General features: G+C 41.4%; 1 protein-coding gene across 4 annotated transcripts in view; it reads right to left on the bottom strand.

The window, feature by feature from the left end:
- Positions 1-4,893, bottom strand: part of CCHR6.PART0H14orf28 (chromosome chr6.part0 C14orf28 homolog) — a 522,108-nt gene extending 517,215 nt beyond the window's left edge. For all 4 annotated transcript variants that reach the window (XM_044074252.1, XM_044074255.1, XM_044074254.1 and 1 more), the window contains exon 1: positions 4,608-4,893. In XM_044074252.1, coding sequence (XP_043930187.1) covers positions 4,608-4,711 — 104 coding nt within the window. In that variant the 5' untranslated portion in view covers positions 4,712-4,893. The remainder of the gene's footprint in view (positions 1-4,607) is intronic.
- Between the last annotated feature and the right edge of the window lie 16,816 nt (positions 4,894-21,709).

The following is a 21,709-nucleotide window of genomic DNA, read 5'->3' as shown; positions in this document are numbered from 1 at the left end:
TATCATGCTCCATTCTGGATTTTATCCCATATATATGCTATTTCTGCCTTTCTAGGTATTGCTGTCATGGCTTAGTGGTTTAGTACCTTGACTCTAGTGCATGGTATCCTGGGTTCAAATCTGACAACTGATTTTTGATTTTCCTGAAAGATATGAGTTGAGGACCTGTCAATCAAACATGCCAAAAGCACTTTTAAGCACTTAAAACCAGGTCTGCGCCGTTATGCGAGGTAACGCATGCGCACTGGCAGTTAGCTTAGGGGAGGGGCGCGCAAACGGTGTCGCTGGCATAAACCTTAATTGGCTAGTGACACACATGTTCAGCTAAGCACAGCTAGTTGCAAATGGTTTCAGCCTATTAAACCAGTGCTTAGCAACGGGCACGCAGTTTGCAGCTTTTTAAACACTACTCAGCTACGGGCACTCCGTCTCACAGCAGCTTAGCTATCAGTACATTTCTGACTATTTTTATTATTGTGTTACTTCGGAATATATGCTCCATTTCATTCCATTTTACAAAAGGGAATACATTTACATTTGTACAATACTGTCAGGGGGCTTTTAGTGCTTATTTACAAAAAAAAAGGTTGTTGTGGGGTCGAACCCTGCCTGCCTACTCTTAGGCCGGCAACTCTACCGCTAAGCTATTACTTCTTGGCTTACTTTGCATATTTAGTTCTTATATCCTTTTCCACTGACTGCTAACTGTGATTGCTTAGTAGCACACCCGCAAGACACGGGCACACAGTAGCAAACATTTACGGGTTTAAAAAAAAAAAAAAAGGTTTTAATTTAATTTTATAACATCTCTTCACTTTATACAGTGATGGTCTATCGGGGCATGTGTTGTGTAGTGTGTTTATTCACATTTCCATGGCTTCTCTCGTGGCTGTTTACTTTCAGCCATTCTAGTCTTCCGGGGGCGTGTCCGCTTGCAGGGCTTAGCCTACAGACACGCCCCCTACTCTCTTACACGGACCGTGTAAGAGTTGCTAGTGTGATTCAGCATGCCTCATGCACCTCATGCATATGCATGACATGCTGACATCACACAGTTTCACTGCAGCCTCCATGTAAGAGTTATAACTCTTACACGGAGGCTTCCTGAATTTGGCCCTATGCCTTCTCTGAGAGAAAAAAAAAGTTTTTGCCATTTTATTTTTTCTGTTCACTAAATACCAGTGTAACTTCCCCACCCAGTCAGGTGTTATTACTACAACAGAATTCACCTGAAAAGTTGTAGTTATAGATCATATCTAAGGTGGGGGAATGTTAAATAAAGCATCAAGAAGACGACTGACTGACTGGTGTAAAAATACTGATTTAGTAAAAGTAGGCCGGGAGAAATACTTTAGGACTTGAGACCCAATAAGCCCTACTATGTGCATTACTTTTGCCTGTTTCAATTAATCCTACCCAGTGGGTTAACACAGTTTAGAGATTGGGCAATCCTTAGACTGCATCCTGATAGGAGAATGAACATTCTCCAGTAGGATATTAATATACAAGTAATACCACTGAAAAACAAGTCCGACATTTCACAGCAGAATATCAAGCCACACTGGAGCTCGGACAGAAAAACCTAATGTTCCCCATTATTTTACAGTCACTAAGCAGCACTTCTGCTGTTTTTAGAATGTAAAATCTAAAAGAAAATTAAAAGATAAAAGTGTGTACGTGTTTATGTCTGTTGGTGGGAAGGTGTATGTGTGCATGTGAGTGAAAATTAGATCGATAGAGCCGTTATTTTACTTTGCTAAGCAGTGCTTTTACAGTTTAGAAAGTGTCAAAAAAAACTGAATAAATAAACAGAAAAAAGTGCATATGAACGTATGTGTAGGTGTGTGTTTAGGTTTCTGTCTGCATGTGTGAGTGCATGCATACATGAAAGCAGCAGGGACTGTATATGTATGTATGTGTATGTGTGTGAAAGCAGAAGATACTGTACATGTGTGTTTGAGAGAGAGAGAGTAAGAGTGAACTGTGCGATTGATTGAGACGTTACTTTATTACACTCACTAAACAGAGCTTTTGCTGTTTAGCAAAAATAAAAAAGAAAAGAAACAAAATTACAAAGTGTGTATGAAAGCAGAAGTGTGTGTATGTGTGTGTGTGTGTGTGTGTGTGTGTGTGAGAGAGAGAGTGTATGAAAGCAGAAGAGACTGTGTGTATGTGTGTGTGTGTGTGTGTGTGTGTGTGTGTGTGTGTGTGTGTGTGTGTGTGTGAGAGAGAAGGAAAGTTAAGAGCGAGAGCAATCCCTGGTAGCAGCAGCAGCAGTTAAGAGATCTACATATCTCTTGACGTATTACCTCAACATATCAAAAACAATATAAAATTCACAGATAAATTCTTCTCACAAGCTGCAAAAGCAAATGTCCACTTATGTATGAGTGCATTATAAACTTTTAAACCGAAGAATTTTTTTTTTTTTTTTTTTAACAGAAGTTGCTGAATCCAAACAAGTGCGACAAAAAAGGCATGCAACATGAAGGTCTTTAACTTACTTAACATTTGAAAACCTTTGCAATAATACATAAAGTTGGGCTTTTATTTTATTTACACATTTAGTGATTAATTTTCGATGCTCTAGTCTTCTCTATTGGTCATGTAAAATAGATAAGGTCTTTGCATTTTTCGTGGCTTAAAATACATGTATGTGTGTGTGTATATACATAGTTAAAAGACAACTACAGATAAACAATTTAACAAATTAAGTGGACTAATCTACAGACTTTTTCAAACTTGGTACAACGTCACTACAGACCCCATACAATTTTTTTTTAATCACGAAAAACATCAAATTCACAGACTGATTTTTCTTGTAAGCTGGAAAAGGAAAGATTTTTTTTTTCACCAGAAGTGACTGTATTCAGACAAATGTGACAAAAAGGCATGTGATTTGAAGGTTTTTAACTTACTTAATGTTTGAAAACCTTTGTAATAATACCTAAAGTCAGGCATTTATTTTATTTACATATTTGTTGATTAATATTCGATTCTCTAGTATCCTCCAGTGGTCATGTAAAATAGATAACGTCTTCACAAGAAAACAGATAAGTGGAGGCCGCAACATATCTTGGTGATACTACAGCAAGTTTGAACCATTAGGCAGAGGAACTATTTTACATCAAAAATATATAAAAAAAATAGTACTTAAAAAAAAAAGTAAGTAACACACAACAATTTTACAGAAATCCCATTTGCTAAGCACAATAATGCCCTCCAGGGTGTGTTAATGTGCAATTAACACCCTTCCAGGGGTGTACAGGCCCTCTGCCGCCGTGGGCGGGCATTAAGACCATCAAGCATTATTGCTTGCTTAGAGAATGGGTGATCTGAAGATCACATCCTGGCTGGAGAACGAATGTTCTCAGGGTATTAATATACAAGTAATGCCCGCTGAAAAACAAGTCTGCATATCGAACAACCATGGAGCTCGGACAGAAAAAAATGAACTGCTACCACTATTTTATGTTCACTAAGCAGTGCTTCTATTTAGCGAGTGTAAAATGTAAAAAAGAAAAAAGTGCGTATGTAAGTGAAAGCGAGCTCGATCGAGCCTCATAACACCCCTGGGTGGGTGCGTTAATTACACATTAACACACACTCTGTCAGGCATTATTGCTTGCTTATGCAATCTTTACATCCAAAGATATATACTGTCAACCCATATATTAGCAATGTCTTTTGGCTTCTCCTAGTTAGGGGTCACCACAGCGGATGACCGGTCCACAGATTGTCAGCGGTGTTTTTATGGTGTCAAGTTGTATACACACACACGCTCCTTCCTACCTGTATGTCTTTAAAACTCGGTCGACTGCAGGGAGGACATGCAGACTCCACACAGAAGGAGCTCCAGTAGAGAATCGAACTGGAGAACCTCTTGCTGTGAGGCGACAATGCTAACTGCTACACCACCACTGCCGACTACCCATATATTAATAATTAAAAAGTTCTAATTGAGAAATATTCTTTCTACACACACATTCATTCTTAAAACTATTCCTGTAGCTCAATATTCTTATCTTTTTGTTTATAAATAAAGTATGTGTTTTAGTTTACGTACAAACAAAAATATGGTGTGGGTTTAAACAGAACCTGGATTTCCAGACCTATGTTCAGCACCTTGTCATCTAATGGGTCACCTATGTCAGAAATGCAGAGGAAAAGTTTAACTATTCCAAATACTAACAAAAGACCGTTATAAATAAGACCTGCCTGAGAAAATATAGAAGTTTATTAACATGGACTACATGAACTAAAAAGTAGTAATTTTTGATCAGTGAATAGAACACTACACGAAAATGCATGTTTTATAAGTTGCTGCTGTAGGCCACTCTACTTATAAGTCCAATATTCATACTAAGCACTAAAAAGGAAAATCAGCTGCATCCAATAACTGAAACTCCGTGCCAGTATACAGCGTAATGTATTTTTAACAGAAACATCCAGTTTACCACGCAAAGCAAACACGTAGAACCCATCCTACATGACGTGAGCAAAACAAACAAGGGGAAGCGACACACCTCTTGCCCCACAAGAGCAAAATAAACAGTAGACGTGACAAAATAAATGTGCCTCTAAAGGGAAGGAGCCTCTACGCTCACCTTTCTACATGGCGCAGATTTTGCTCAAATGAAGTTCCAAAAATGCTGTCAATGCTCTGACCACAAGGAACAAAACAATAACCGTGATTTAGAACACGAGCCATTACTAAATTCACCCATGTCAAAAACTACATATACTAAAGTCTTAGCATCCAATCCCCCAACAATCACGCAAAAACGTAACGTCATCTACGAAAGCTCAAGAGGCGTGACTACCAAGCTCAGTAAATCCAACTTTACGCAATTCCCGTTCATTATCTTGAAGACTGCGAATGCAGGCAGTTTAAGTTTGTTTTCTGTAACTATTGTGGATGTGTTTACTGTAACGAGTAACGTCACTTAATGTGAGTGACTATAGTCGCGATATTTCCCTGACAAATGGGATGTAGTCGTAGTGTTCGTTGCAATAAACAAAATCATAGTGTCTGAAATGTGTATACGTTCAGCTGTCCAGATTTTTGCTCCGTTCCTCAAAATACTTATGATTGTCCAATTTGTCCTGCAAATCATTGAAGATTGAAGTCACTAAGTAATGACAGACATTTGAATTTCAGGCTTCATATATTTCAGAAAAATGCATGTTAATTTGCAAACCCAGTTATTGTAGCAACTTTGTAAGTTTATAAGAGCAATATTTTTGGGCCTTTGTACCCTCCATATTTTGGGTTTGTATTAGAACCACCTTTTCAAATGCCCAAAGTGGGACATTTTTTGTAGAAACGTGCAATTTTGCAGGACAGACATACCCACGGGGAGTGCAAAGGACAGAACTTCACTATTTTTATCCAAATAAAAGCGTATTCTTGTAGCATATGAGTTACTTATGCTTATTTAGGTGTTTCAGATACAAAATAACTGTTTTATGCAACCATTAAAGAAAACTTAGTAAATATTTTTTGCCTTAAAATCTCAGGACATTTGTCATTTTTTTAGATTTTTTTCTCAGGACAAAACTGCCCAAAGTGGGACTGTCCCTCACAAAGAGGGACAGGTGGTAATCCTAATTACCCCACCAGATGCGCAGTAGCAAGGACCACCCAAACCCCGCCCAGCACTTTGCTCATGACGTTTATTTTGAAAAGTGCTTTCAATAAATATGGGAACCCAGCCTCAGAAAGATGAGTATGCTAAATGTTATTTCAATACAAAGCCTTTTTGTTTTCTCCCTTATTTGTGGGTACCGGGATTTCCAATTTGCAATTTTTTTAAGGGGAGGGGTGTGAACACATAGTATGCTGCACGTATAAAAACTATTACACAGATTTAAAATTCCTATTCTGTAAAGGTGCAGGTGGCGACCTTTCTGGGAGGTCTTTTTTTATTGCATTTATTGTATGTATTTATTGTCCAACTGCCTTAGAATATTGTTTGTTGCTTTATCTCCAGAAAAATGTTTAAAGAAAGGTGGGGGGTGCAAGGGGGCTTGCCCCCCTGCAAAAGCAATTACTGCACAACATTATACCAAAGAAAGCTGGGGGGGTCCACGGGTTATGGGTCCGGAGTACAAAACGGGAACTTGTGGGTATTGCGTACATACTGCCCTTTCTGACCCACTATTTACCCTACAACCATACCTCTCAGCCTGGAAAGATCAAAAATCTGGACAAGGGCCATGAAAAATAGGTACAAATATATACGCTGATTAACATCTAATTTGCATACATAATTATGTATACCCACCCACTCCAATTGAATTGTGGGACACCAACTTTCAAACACAAACTGAAGAACAGACAACCAAAATATGGCACCAGAGTCCCCCTGCAGCCATTCCCAATGTCCCATTACCTGGCTATTTCACCCCATTTACCATAAATACTAATGTGTGCATACTGCTTTACTTCTACAATGATTACTTGGATTTTATTTTTTACATTTTGAGGCACATCAATGCACAAACACTAACAGGCATCTGATAAACAAAGCAATACTGTCTCACAATGAAAATAGACTTGGCATTAAAACTTCTCTGCACTTGAAACTCACATTCATTGAAACAGCATTGAAACCTGCACCACATCCAAAGAAAATACATCTGGCCAGTGGTGGATAAAGATTACCTTTGGGCTATTTTCAAATCATTGGCCCCTTGCACACAAAACATACATGTGTTCTTTTCTTTGATACACCTTCCTGACTTTATTAAGTTATATTTGACATTGTATAATAAAGCACACTTGTTAGACAGAGCAAATTTTAAATTTATTGTTTGAATGAACATTTTCCATAAGGCTGTACTGTAGGCAATGAAAGAAAATGCATGAACCAATAATTACAAAACTGCCCAATTCAGAACATTTCCATCATAAAAGTCTACTTCCACACCCAAACTATAAACAGAATGACAGTAGTGTAAGCCATAGGCATCTTGCACAGCTTCTCGCACTTGTTTTCAATTTCAGTTTTTTTTTTGGGGGGGGGGGGCAAAAGGCCAAAAACCAGGGATACATTTTAAACATTGCTTGTATAATTCTGGAAAGTTGCTAGAGTCAAATGTTGTGTTATCACCATGCCTGTTGCTGGCAAGTCTTGAACCCAGAACACTGTACACTACAGTCAGTGGAATATACCACTATGCTAAATCAGCAGTTTAAACAATAGGAAGATTGAGTCAATAATGGGGGAATAGTAAATATAGCTAAGTTCTCACTCACCATAAAACCTGGACAAACAACAAAGCCAATAACGGGGAATACAAATGCTGTCACCATAGCTCTCAACTGTTAGCACAAAAAAATGTGGCAAAGCTGAGAAATGGTGGTGGCTAGGGACTTTAGGCTCTTTTTACCCTGTACCAATGGTACAGGGTTTGAGCTTAAATACCTCTAGCCACCAGGTGTATTACATTGGGGGCATTTTCACACACACACACACCTCCAAGACTGCCATACCATTGAGAAAAGGGAATATTCTAAGAAATGGTAATCTTGGACTTGCTGTATATAAATCTGCATTTTCGTTCATAAAGCCTTCACATTCCATGTTTGAGCATTTCAAATATTTATCACATTTTACTAGATTGGTTGCAACACAGTGGCACAGAGCTAACTCAGGCTCAATTATCCTAGGTGTAGTTTTTATCACACGTGACAGGAACTACATTATCTAAAGCATACCTTTTAGCTTTCACATTGCTGACAGTAGCACTTTCAATGTTTGTGGCATAGAACATAGCAGGTTACCCATTACCACTACTTATAACAAATTAAAACATTACTTCCTGCTTTTTTGTATCACAAATGATATATTTCTTACTACATCGTTAGCCTTAGAAGCAGACAAATCAGTTTTAAATATTGTAACATGAACTAATGAGAGTTCTACTAAAGATACTCCCCAGGATTCACTAATCCTCCGTGTAAGACTAGATTAGTCTTACACGGATACGCCAGTCTAAGAGTAAGATGGCAGCACACCATGCATATTAATGAGGGCACACTGCCTCAACTCAGTAGCATACTGCCTGCTCAGAGGTGATCTCTGCCTGACGTACAAGGCCATGTCCAATCAGGATCTGATGGACATGCTCCACCTCAAAAAATCCAAATCCATCAGGACCACGAGAGCTAAAGACTTAAACCTCGGCACAAGTATGAATAGGACATGCTGGAGGGATAGATTCATAACCCAGTGGCTTCCCATGCTTTGGAACAAGATCCCAGTTCGTATTAGGCAGAGCCCCTCACTGACTCTCTTCAAGAAAAATCTTGATGAGTGGATGGGAGATCGTAAGTTTACCCAGGGGTCACATCTGTGTCACTGCTAGACAGGGGCACAGTAAACTAATTCTATTATATAAGGGGACCTTCATTGTGTCACTACTAGACAGAGGCACAGTATTCTAAATTTATTCTGTACATTTTTTGTACCATTTCATGGGGTGGCAAAAGCCACATCACTATGGCTAGGCTTACAAATGCCCCAGGGCAGATAGCCTAGTACTATACTATGAAACTATGAAACTATGAAATGGTTGTGCATACTGATGGATTCATAAGTAACGTATCTTAAGCAATGTGAAGCACTGCTTAGCAAAAGTTTACCAGTATTAAGCATATTTAAATGTAATTGCTCGTAGCTGAGCACTGCATTAACTAGTGCAATGGCTTTGCGCAGAGCTGTGCATCACATAAACTAGCGCAAACAGAACATGTTTGCGCGTAGCTGTGCACTGCACTAACCAGCACAATGTCGGGCAACATAAAGCAATGTAAAGCAATGTCGAGCAACATACAGCAACGTAGAGCAACGTCGGGCAAAGTTGGGCAAAGTCGGTAAAACACAGCCACACCTCCTAGCTGGTCTGGCCAATAGTAAAATAAAAATCAATGACAGGCCTCAAACCCAGGATACTGTGCACCATAATCACAGTACTGAACCACTAAGCCATGACAGCTTTTCATAAGCATGCACTTTCAACACACACATACATATCAATGGAAGTTTACCTATTGCTAAGCAGGTGTACCTTCAGTTGAGTTTTTCCAAAACTGGCGAATCACAAATAAGTGTGGGAAATTATGCATATTTAAGCTCCATAGGCAGGAATACTTGCCATAACTGGTTGTAGCTCCCATCTGCAGGCAGCAATGGCCGGTGCTGGAGAGGGCTCTCATTTTCGAGCGCAACATTGGGGCATTGAGGAGTCAAAAGCAATGGTTTGGCTCCTTGTCCATAATCATGAGGATAGACTCCTGTGGGGCTAGTACCAGGGCACCCAATACAAAGCGGAAGCCTGGGACCATCTAGCTCATGAACTCACCAGTGCCACAGGTGTCCCTTGGACTGGTGAGCAGGTCAGACACCACCACGCAGACTTGAGACGCAAGGCGGAGCAACTGGACCAGTGGATCCAGGAGCCCCGTGAGATGGAAAATGCCCCACTACTGAGTAAGTAGCCATGGAATTAAGTATGTAAGAATTGCTATTCTAGTGTATACTATGGATAGATATGTCTCAATATCACTTCATTTACTTGACAGCTGCAGGTGTCCGTGCTGCGAATCAGCAAGCCTATGCAGATAGGCTGCTAAGGCTGCTCCGCCAGGCAGGTTAGTAATTATTCTGCTTGTACTGTTATGTAAAATAAATGAGAGAGCCTGAAAAAAGTGTTTTAATACAATAAATAAAGGTATAATAATTCTCTAATAATTATTCTGCATGTACTGTTATATAAAATAAATGAGAGAGCCTCTATAAAAGTGTTTTAAGTCTTTAATAAAGGTATAATTCCTGGAGTGTGTCTGCGTCATTTTCTTTGATATGTTGTTGCACTCTTGCATTATAGAAATAGTACTGTTGTATTAAGCGCTGTTAACATACAGTTGGATAGGCCCATATAAAGTGGATGAAGGGAGTGCCAGTAGCTTTTAAGCATATTTACAGTCCTCAACTGTTGGTTCATGCCCAACATGTACAGGTTAATCTGGCATATGAGTAGCTTGGTATTGTGGTCCCCAGAAATGTCATTGTGCTGGCAGAAATGTAGGGAGCTGTTAACATATAACTGATAATGTCACATAAACATATCTAGAAAAGTATAGGAAAGTAGAGTTGTCAGTGTACCACCTCAGCAGTAGTGTGTCTGAGCAACTCACAAAATATGTAGCAGTAACATCTGCATCCCGGACAGTTTGTATGTCAGATACAGCCCATGTACATAAAGATGTAGCAAAACCCATTTTACAATTTAAGGACAATTGGGTAGTGTAGTAATACATGAAGGGGACATATAACGGCAGTTAATAGGAATGTAGTGTAAACTAGAAGGATATATAAGTTGTTAATGGAGCTATCATTTTCCACCCTACTGTATGTGCATAAAACATGCAATTCCACACCTCAATGGGTATGTCTAATCTCAAAACATTTGTTGGGACATATGTCCTATTGGTTTATAAATATCTGCATTTATTTTGATGCATGTGCCCTGTTCAAATACCACAATATTGGTGGCCTGATGCCATCAATTAAACCTGCATGCTGTTGTAATGTCCACTGTTGTTCTATATATGCATGTGTCATGCTTGCTGTTCAACTGTTGGAACTCTGGTATGTTGGGTTAATGGGAATATATCTGCATGCTGTTATAACTAATTGGGAATGCTGTTGACTGTTACTAACCAATATTTTTATTAAATCCTCCTAAACATAGAACGTATGGGAAGGCCGGTCCCAGCAGACCCACCTGTCCCACCTCAGCTGGCAATGGCACCTGGCACCGGCAGGTCCGGTGCCCATCCTGGGACCTCCTCCTCCATTGGCCCTGTGCCACCTTCAGGTGGAAGTGCTGAAGGGGATGGGGCTCGTCCCCCCGTGCAAGCATGGGCGGAGGAGGGCCACCTATCACCCTCCGAATGGTCCGGGCTGTGGTGCATAGGGAGATTGAGCGTTCTGTCGCTGAGCCTCTACGCCAGCTTGAGGCACAAGTGGCGCGACTCACGGTTGAGCCTGCCCCTCCTACGCAGTCCCCAGCACAGCCACCCTCTGGGCTGTGAAGGTGCAGTGGTGACTGCCCATGGGTGGGGATCTCAGTTCCACTGTTGCCATCTGTGGGCTCATGGGCTTGCAATTTTCAAACATCCTTCCCCAGCAACGGTGTTCACCCACCACATGTGTCATATTCCACCCCTGTATGCACCTTGTTTGTCTTGTCTGTTTACCTCCCCAACCTACCTCCCCAAATATACCTACTTCCCCTACCCCACATTCCACTCTCACCTGAAAAAAAAGGGCAATCTGCTCCCAAAATAAAATTACGCCCCATACATAGCTGCCCATTTTGCACACATAGACATACAACACATTAGTGCTGAAATAAATATATCATGCATCAGAATGAGTTAATGTAAAGGAAAAATAGGAATGCCATAACACAAATCTTGTTCTGTGGATCTTTACCAGTAGTTGTTGTGGAATTGCATTACATGACTGTGATAAGAGAACCAGCCATTCTAGCAGGAAATAATGTTACAGCAGCACTTTACAACCCCCACACAGTATCATAGCAGGACAAACACTGGCATAATTGATTAGGGCAGAGGCCATACTTCCCAACTGTGACTAATTTTCAGGGATGTCCCTGATTTTGAAACAAATTTTAGTTGTGTCCCTCTGAATCCCTCTGAAAAGTACTGACGTTAGCAGAAAGGTGGGGAATTACACTTAATGAATAATGACAATAAGTAAGAGTTAGACACTGCTTGTACTTCAGAAAAGGTGTATTAATCCATATGCTGTGGTTCTCTCAAAGTCTCAACTTAATGTCTCAAACATTTTAAAGGTGTACATCACTTTTACCTACTTTTCCATGAGTCTGTTCAAATATGTACCTGAGTGTTTGAGAGGCCTGGCAGAGGCAGAAACACACAGGCATATCAGCTTTTCTGCTGTTACACACTGTGCAAATAGCTTTGGAAAGACTTCCAGAAGCATACCCTTATGTAGGAGTACAACACTGAAATACCAAAGGATGTAGCCATGTACTGGTAGCAACCAACTGTGACAATGCCATTGTTCCAGTGCTGAAAAGACCGGTGTGGTGTACAGACAAAGAATAACAGGCTAACCTCTGGCTGCCATCTGGATAGGTCCACAGTTGGGAGCTACGCAGACAGACTACTTGCCTTGATAAACTAACAGGTACACAGCAACCCTTTAAGCCCAGCAAGATAAAATCCACACAATAATACATAATGCTTTCTGTACTTCTGTACCCCTACCCAAATGTGCAATATACCTGTGTGTTCAGGGTCTACCAAGGATGTAGGTAGGTATACTCAGTACTGAAATTTGTCCAGTTTTCTTGAGCAGCCTGTGCTAATGTCAACACTAAAAAAGCACAAACTGTTTAGAAGTGAGTAAATTAATATTCACAGTATAGCAGTTCACAAACAGTTTATGTGCCAAAAGAATACATCTCAATAACTACTTTTGTATGGCAGTTAATTGTATAAATAGAAAAGAAAGTACATACTCCCATGTATCTTGTGTTAGCATTTGGAGGAGTGAGTACAATTGTACACTGACAAGTGTGTACTGGAAGCAGCAACATTCAGGTCTGAGTACAACATTCAAATCACTGGCTACACCCCTGGCTTCAGATATAAGAACTATACCAACCTTCTGACTTAAACAACGATGTCCACAGCAAACAAGCATGATCCCCATTTTGAAAAGCTGAAAGGGTTATGCCTACCTGAGTTAGCAATTTATAGCATTGGGTTGCTATGACAGTGATTACTGCAATTACCACACAGCAGGCTGCATGCAATTAGCAAATGGTGGCCACCAATTGGTGCAGAGGCCATCCCATGCACATGTGCAAATACCTATAAAAGCAGGTTGTAATTGCTGCCCACAAACTCAATCACTCTATTGCAGAGACTGAGAGAGAGAGAGAGAAAGAGGGAGAGAGAGACAGTGAAAAGCAAAAGGAAAACGGAAAATAAATAATGCCAACTCATACCAAGGAAAGGTATGTAACAGATATGTATTTACTGGCATGTAGTAGATGTTTTTGAAGAGTACTCTACATAATGTGAACCATTCATATGTGGCAGCAGTACGTATCTGTGCACAGATGTCATGCTTAACTACTGCCATAGACAATTCAGTGTGTAGCTGTGTGCAGTGGGACATAACTGTGAAATATGTAGCTCAGCATTAAATGTTAAACATCTGATCCATGTTATCTGTGTTCTGTACAGTAGTGTGGACAATGGCTGTTTGGGGGGATTAGCGCAAACATTTATATAAACATGGTTGTGACAGAGTAACACATGCATGATAGTCATATTAAAGTTTAGCTTAGCATTGGCAACTGCTGTACCAGGCTAGAATGCTAATCTAGCATTTGTAGCTATATATACCCCCTCTAATGTTACTGTGTGTTTACATGTGACACCTGTTCATGTTGCAGCAAGGCCCAACAGTTCAGCTGTGAGGTCCAGGGACTTACAACAGTGTGGACCTTGTGTGTGTATGGCACACACATATGGAGAGATATATATGTGTCATATATATTAACATCTGCATATGTGCATAGAGCAAGTGACATATTGCAACTGTTTGTGAAGGGTGGACATATATATGCTGGTGAAGGTTGTTATGTGCATATTTGTATGTAGGTTTTAGTGTGTGACAAATAAGACAGCATACAGTGCTGGTATATGACATGTGGTGGTTCAGTTTGCAATGTTGCAGCCAGTGAGGCCTGCTAAAGCTACCTGGGCTGAGAACACTTTCAATGTATTTCTCACAAGACTGTGCAATAGTATTACATTACTGTATACCTCACATTCTTTGTATAATTGATATTCCCACCATGAAAGGTGGACTGTATATGTGCCTATATGTATATGTATATGTACACCAATGGATGTGTATATGTATGTATATATATATATATATATATATATATATATATATATATATATATATATGTATATATATATATATAGAGAGAGAGAGTCATATATAGTCATACACACCCACATCTACTTGTTGCAATAGATTCTATGTAAAGTTGACTGAGTGTGATGGTCAATGTGTTGGTGAATGTGTCAAAGATGTGTATGTGTGGGATAGCTTAGTGGGAAACTGTTTCTGTCATGGTATGTGTCCTTGCTTTGATCCAGCAAAAGCTGTGCATGCTGTTGCTAGGCAGATAAAGCACTATGGCATACAGTCTGATGTAGTCCCTTGGTGTTAACTGGGGTGTGTCATTGGAGGCTAAAGCACTACATGTATGCTTATTGATTGGTACTGATGTTGAATCCAAATCCTGTATGAACTGTAGTACTACTTGAAGCTGTAGGCCTAAACAGCAAAGTATGATGTATGTCCACATTGCTTGGAACCACTGTTTTGTGTGGTCCCTGTAGTCCTCACAGATTACATTCCTCAGGCTTAAGGTTTTGTAAGTACTGACACAAAGCACTGTATGGTACACACGTAAAGCTTATCTGGGTTGCCATACCTTTGTATCTTGTAATTATGTCTGATGTGTGTGTGTGGGTATGCCTGTAACATGTCCTCTGTCATATGTGTGTTACAAGATATAACTGCATATCTAGCAACATTTATAGTTTACTACAGCAGTATGCCACCTATATTCACAATTGTGCACATATTTTGGCCACAGGTTTGCCATCAACAAGTTGCATGGTATAATGGTAATACTGTAACTGGACTTTACACACATTGTGATGGATGACATATTTCTTTATGAATTTGCTTGATCTATACCTTCTGTGGCTAGGTGGTGCATTGTGTCGCATACAGTGTGCCATGTGCTGTTGTATAGTCCTATATAGTGATTTTATTTTGTTGCTGTGCAGAACATGGTTTATTATATAGAGCATGCCAGGCACTTTCAAGCATTTGTGGGGTGAGCACTGATAAGTGGTATTGAAAGTGTTTAATCTCAGTCAGCTAATAGGTTGCTATATATGGCAGTTCAGTGATATATGTACTGTATAATGTTGTGTGCCATATGACTTGCTCAGACATGTTTTTTCTTTGTCTTCCAGGGATCATGGCCCACCATTGTAATCCTAGCTACAGTAGTGCTGAGGATGACATTATTACCAGCTGTCTGATTCAGCACTACAGCCAACTATTCTCGAGAACCAGCCAAGACCAGCATGAGTGTACTGCACTGTGGCAAGATATTGTCCGGAGGGTAAATGACATAGGCATGCATAACCGGACATATGAGCAGGTACGCCATCACTGCAGTGATTAAGTTAGACATGTCCGGCAGCGTGCTTCTGATGTCCGTAGACAACAGCTTGCAACAGGTGGTGGGGTTAACATCCACCCCCCCCTCATCAGAGTGGAGGAGCTGCTCCTGAGCCTGGTGGTACCTGCCCAACAACAACAACAGCAGACATTTACCTTGATGGAGGTTGGAGCCACCCAGCAAGAACACATGGAACGTGCAGGTAACATGGCATATCTGTAGACTACTGTTACCTCTATTGGTAGATCATGCATATGTGAGATGTGTACTGTGTAGTTAGAAGATGTGGAGCCTGTTGTTGTGCAATACTGATCATTTGGAACATAATCTGTAGGCCTGTGAATATAAACTGTTGTACTACTGTAAGACTGCAAACCCACCGTAGCAATGCCACAGTTGTCGCCAATGACAAACTGTCTCATATCCATGTAGGTCCCTCTGGTGTGACAGCAAGGCAGCGGACAAATGCTGGTGAGTGTGTTCTACATTTATTATTGCAAATAAAAAGTGCATGTCATAGTTAAGGTGTAGGCCATGTACACATGTAACACACCTACGCATAATGCATGTTGTGCATGTTTGCTGTGAGACTACACACATCTCAGTAATGTGATTAGCTGCCTCAAACACATGCAATACACAGACCATCTCAAACAAATGTAGCTACACTGTAGTAACCATTGGATAGGCAGAGTCGATACGCATGCACACAACATACACAACTATGTCATACACAGAACATGTTAACATGCTACACATGAAGTATTCACAAACCCTCTGTAAAGTCACACTCCAGTATCCCAAATGTCATCCACACAGCACACATAATATACCTGAGGGGTAGAGGCCTATCATGGGACAGTGAAACACTCTGCAACACACAACACATTCATGTTAGGCAATGCTCCTTATTGGCCTCCTTACAAATCCATGTAACAACTGGCTGTGAAATGGTGAATGTAGCCATGATAGTGCAGTTCTGGTACAGCATGATAGGTGCTAGTGTGGGACATATTTGTAGCCTTGAGTGACCACATGATGCTTCATGATGATGGCTTATGGTACTACACCCCATCCAGTTATTGTAACCACAGTACTACATATAGCTTTTATTGCTATACAGCTCAATTTTGTGTGTGTGCAAACATATGCACCTATAAACAATATCCATACCAATCACCATTTGCACAAGTGACACATATATGTCTTGTAATGCTATTGAGTGGCTAGGTCATATGACACACATTGGGTATGTGTGATGTTTAAATATGCAGTTGTGTTTTAGCATGCCATGGATGACACTGGCATGTCCACAGTATGATCTACACTTACCATAACTACTGTACATTGGCTATGTGGACCAATGGTATTCCATCAGTTATACATGCACCACTGATCTTGTGTGTGTACACATCATGCATGAGCTAAAACTGTGTCCACAATTATTTGCTAAAGACACAGAGGCTCTAATCAGAATTGGATATCTATGTGACACACAGATACACATCCAGCCATGGTATGTATACCTGTGAGTGATGGCGCACAGTACATTAAAGAGTTTTTAATACTTGCACAGCAATGTTGTGTCCATGTATACATTGCATTCCAGGGGGAGGCCAATCACCGAACAACAAAACACATGCATCAAAGCCATGTATACTGTTAGTAACAAGGGCTGTCTAAACTCGCACTGCATGCTGTTGAGCAACACATGTCCTGCATGTTGACATGTGTGATATGACTGTTTGGCTTGTGATACTGTACCCCACTATCAATTACTATTGAGTATGTTCTAAAATTGCTGGTGGTGTGTGTGTGTGTGTGTGTGTGTGTGTGTGTGTGTGTGTGTGTGTGTGTGTGTGTGTGTGTGTCTGCTTTAGTGAGGAGTGTATTTGTGTGCATGTGTGCATGTGTTCATGTGTTCTGACATCATGTACAGGTCTTAAAGTGTGTTTCTTGTTTTACTTTCACAGGTGCTGAGGTTGGGCTGGTTCAGTGCACCAGGGAACCTGCTGTCACTGACACAAATAGTGATAATGAGGATAGGTGTGTTGAGGCACAGGCATGTTTGTCAGGGTCTGTTGTTGGGCCACCAATTGACAGTACACAAGTCTCCACCCCATCCATGCACACAGTCATACTGCCTGTAAATCCATCATCACCAATGCCCTTAGCAGAGGGACAGTGTACAGTTGGCAATGGCCAGGACAGTGCGGTATCTATGGCACATGCATCAGGACACAGCAGCCATAGCCAGATGTCTGGAACGGTGTCACATAGGCAGATGTCCAGGGATTCTCGTCAGAGCATTGCTGGTCACCATACCCCTGGCAGACATGCCACAACTCTTACAATCACACGCATGTTCCAGGCTGTCATGGAGGCACAGGCACGTATGGAGCGGTACACTAGACAGGGACTAAGGGCACAGAGGGCTCATAACACCTCTTTAAATGACAGTATCTTTGACCTAGCAGGTGCCATCCGTAATTACACTGAGGTCATTGATAGACGCTGGGATGTCCTCCACAATGTCATGTCCATGTGTCAGGACAGTGTGGGACAGTTGAGACGTTGATGTGGATGTATACCAGCAACATCATCAGCTGGCAGTCACCGTGGACGTCCATCAAGTCATAGCCGCTCCCATAATGCCAGTACCAGCCCCAGCAATGTTGGGGCTGGGCTGTCCATAGACCGTCCTAGAAGGCCACGTGCACGTGGCTCTGGCCAGTCCCAGCAGGGACCTGGATCCAGTGTACATATGTCAACCTCTGAGGATAGTACCCAGTCTTTATTAGTACCTGATACTGTGTGTCGCACCCCTGCCAGGCACAGATCCCATATCTCTGGCCAGAGACGGTGATCTGTAAAGCCTGCCAGGTACAGTCTGTAGCTGTCCCACAAATCCCCGTATTTGGCAGACACATGGTGGAACTGTGTGCATGCAGACACACACACATAAACCAGACACCTAGGGCAAACACATACCCGCACACATTACATCCACATTGTTCCATAACAGTACTCTTGGCCCTCACACACACACTCACACACACATGTCGATTGTATGGCTCAATGTAGGCCTCTGGCAAACCAACAACACACCCTGTGCATATGATGAAACCTGTGCCACCTCCTGTCATCTGTAACATTGATGCAGGAACAGGCTAACATGGTGCTGATGCACAGGGTGACTTTATAACAGAATAGCAATGTTAGCATGTTGTTAGCAGTAAAGTGTAATGATATACTTGAAGGTGTAGCTGAGCAGGCATGATGCATTAAAGCTATAATTATCAATGTAGTATTGTTTACACCAGTGTTTATTCCAATTGTGTATTGTCTGCCCATGTGCCACTTGGCTGATGTGTGTAGTTTTGTCAGCATGTGTTAGAGAGTGGACAGTAAGTGTGGGATGTGTGCAGCACAGATTTGCAGGTGTACATTTGTGAACATGGTTGAGGTGCACTGTCTGCATGTACGTGCATATTGGACACATGGGCAGGGTGACATGCCCTGTATTAGACAGTGTTAACACTCTATAGTTTCTATTGGTGGCCAGTATGCATTGTACTACACACATTTTGGAACTTGAGTACACGTGTGTGTATGACACAGTTTGACACTGTGCTGTGGGTGATACTGTTCCTATCTGTCATTGGTTTGCATTCTGGTAGTATACATAACCTCAACAGCCTGACCATAAACAATTGTTAGATGATGTCTTGACAACTGACACACAGATGTAGGACACACAGTAACATTTGCAGCATTCAAGTACTATTCTATGCCAGTAACCAGTGATATTCGCCTGCACTCAGTCCTGGGACCACTTCTATTTGGCATATAGCTTTCTTAGGTACAAGCAAACACAGTAGGGATATGTCTGGTCACGTTTGGCAACGCATAATGTGGGCTATAATGCATTCTCCAGATGACACACACATCCTTCAAAAGGGTATCATACAGACAGATACCTGGTGTCAAACCCTTGCTGTAAAGCTATAAGCCAAATAAAGCATAGTCATCCACTTTTACAAAACATAGTATCCCCAGAGTACCACATAGGTAGTAGCCCCCATAATGTTGAAGAGGTACCGATGTATACATAGAGCCATGTGTTACATCATCTCTCCTTTGATAATCACATTTCCAAAGGGTTTTGGAAATCCCTCTGTGGATCACATAAGCAATAAGGGGTCTGCATGCATATCCACAAAGGTTGTTGCACACTATAATAAATAGCCATATTTGACAGACTTTGCTGCTTTTGAACAGGTTTCAAATATACCTCAGGCAGAAACCCTCACTCACACTATTCAATAGAAACCGTAATGAGTGTATGTGAAATGGATGACGTAGGCCAGGGATCACTGCAGTGGCTAGGCTTGTCACAAGCATACAGATGTGACCTAAGGTCTGGAAAGTGGCAGCACACTCTGGCAAAGATAACAGATGTGTTCATGGAGAAAGCAGGGTTCCCACCTATGAAATGATTGAGGTCACATGTATGTATATGTATTTGCCACACGGCTACCTGACATGTGTAATGCACATACTGTTGTCATTGTGATATGTCATACAGTAGTAAAAGCAAAGTCCACATTACATTGACCAACAATGTCACACACGTGGAGCACACACACAGTCACCAAGTGCAGGATTCAAACCCCTACCTAACTACTTTATGATACTAGAAGAGTACACATTAACACAACACGCTATACACATTACTGGGAATTCTTTATTCCACAGGTATATTTGTAGGATGGTGACATCATCAGACGACAAAAATGAGTATACCACTTTTAAGGTGTTTCAGTAGTCTTCAAAAAGGTTGCTCCTCTCCAAGGGGACACACACACACTCTCATACAATTAACAAGTGCAGGATTCCAACCCCTACCTAACTACTTCATGATACTAGAGAAGTATGCATTAACATGACACACTATACAAATTACTGGGAGTTCTCCATTCCACAGGTATATTTGTAGGATGGTGACATCATCAGACTTGACAAAGATGAGTATACCACTTTTAAGGTGTTTCAGCAGTCTTCAAAAAGGTTGCTTTTCTTCAAGGAGACACACACACACTCTCATACAGTTGTTAAGTGCAGGATTCAAACCCCTACCTAACTACTTTATGATACTAGAGGAGTACGCATTAACACAACACACTATACACTTTACTGGGAGTTCTCCATTCCACAGGTATATTTGTAGGATGGTGACATCATCAGACTAGACAAAGTGGGTTACATTAGGTGACATTAGGTGGGCTACATAGAAAGAATTTCTAAACACTTTGGCAATGTGATCATCAAAGGGGAGTTTACTATCTACCTGGGTCCCCAGGGCCATACTTACATTCTCCGTACATACTGGATTACCACCTATGTGGTAATTTGTGTGCACTTTGTTTTATCCCAAGGGGATGACTATGCATTTTTTGGCATTCTGCTTGAGGGCATTGTTTTGACACCAGGTATCTGTCTCTGTAAGACCCTTCTGGAGGATGTCTGTGTCAGCCGTAGAGTCGATTATGGACCACAGTTAGCAGTCATCTGCAAACTTGTTCAGCCACACTCCTCCTGTGTTTGCCTGTACCTCTGAGCAGTATCTACTGAACAGGTGGGGTCCCAGGACCAAGACCTGTGAGATGCCATTTGTGACTGGTTTAGAGTCGGACATGGCACCCGCAACTCTGAACATGTGTGTTTGATCTGTGAGCCAGTTGGCCACCCATCCTGTGACATAGGTGTTAATGTTCAAGCTGGTAAGTTTGTCCATGATGCCAGAGTGGGGAATGGTGTCAAAGGCCTTAGTGAGGTCCAGGTGGGCCGTGTGGACTACTTTCACCTCCATCTGTGTCCTTGGTAACTGTTTCAAAGATGTCAACTAGGTTTAAGAGGCAGGATCTGCCTTTAACAAAGCCAAGTTGGGTAGAGTCCAGTGTCTGGAGGTTCCCAATGTCTCTGTTTATGGGTTCCATGATAATTTGCTCCATAGCTTTGCAGACCAGGCTGAGTAGGCCTATAGGGCAATAGTTTCCAGGTTCTGTTGTGGCACCACCTTTGTGGAGCTGGATGACTGTTGCTGTATGCCATTCTTTGGGTACATAGCCTGTGGTAAAGTTGAGTCTGGACAGTGAATGTAGGTGAGGGTGTAGTTCCTTTTGGGGCTGGTGTAAGACGCAGCCTGGGACACCATCCAGTTCCATTGATGCTGTGTTCTTAGCTTTGGAGAGAGCTGTTTTTAACTGCATGTCCATGAAGTATGGGGCTCTGCATTCTTCTGGGATGGACACAGGCCCTTTTGGAGGTGATGGGGTGGGGGTGGGGGTTGCACTGA

The sequence above is a fragment of the Protopterus annectens genome, chromosome 6.part0 (genome assembly GCF_019279795.1).
Source record: "Protopterus annectens isolate FY-2018-M chromosome 6.part0, PAN1.0, whole genome shotgun sequence".
Lineage (NCBI taxonomy): Eukaryota > Metazoa > Chordata > Ceratodontiformes > Protopteridae > Protopterus > Protopterus annectens.
The sequence above is the reverse complement of the archived record's forward strand: the minus strand, read 5'-3'. Positions and strand labels throughout refer to the sequence as shown.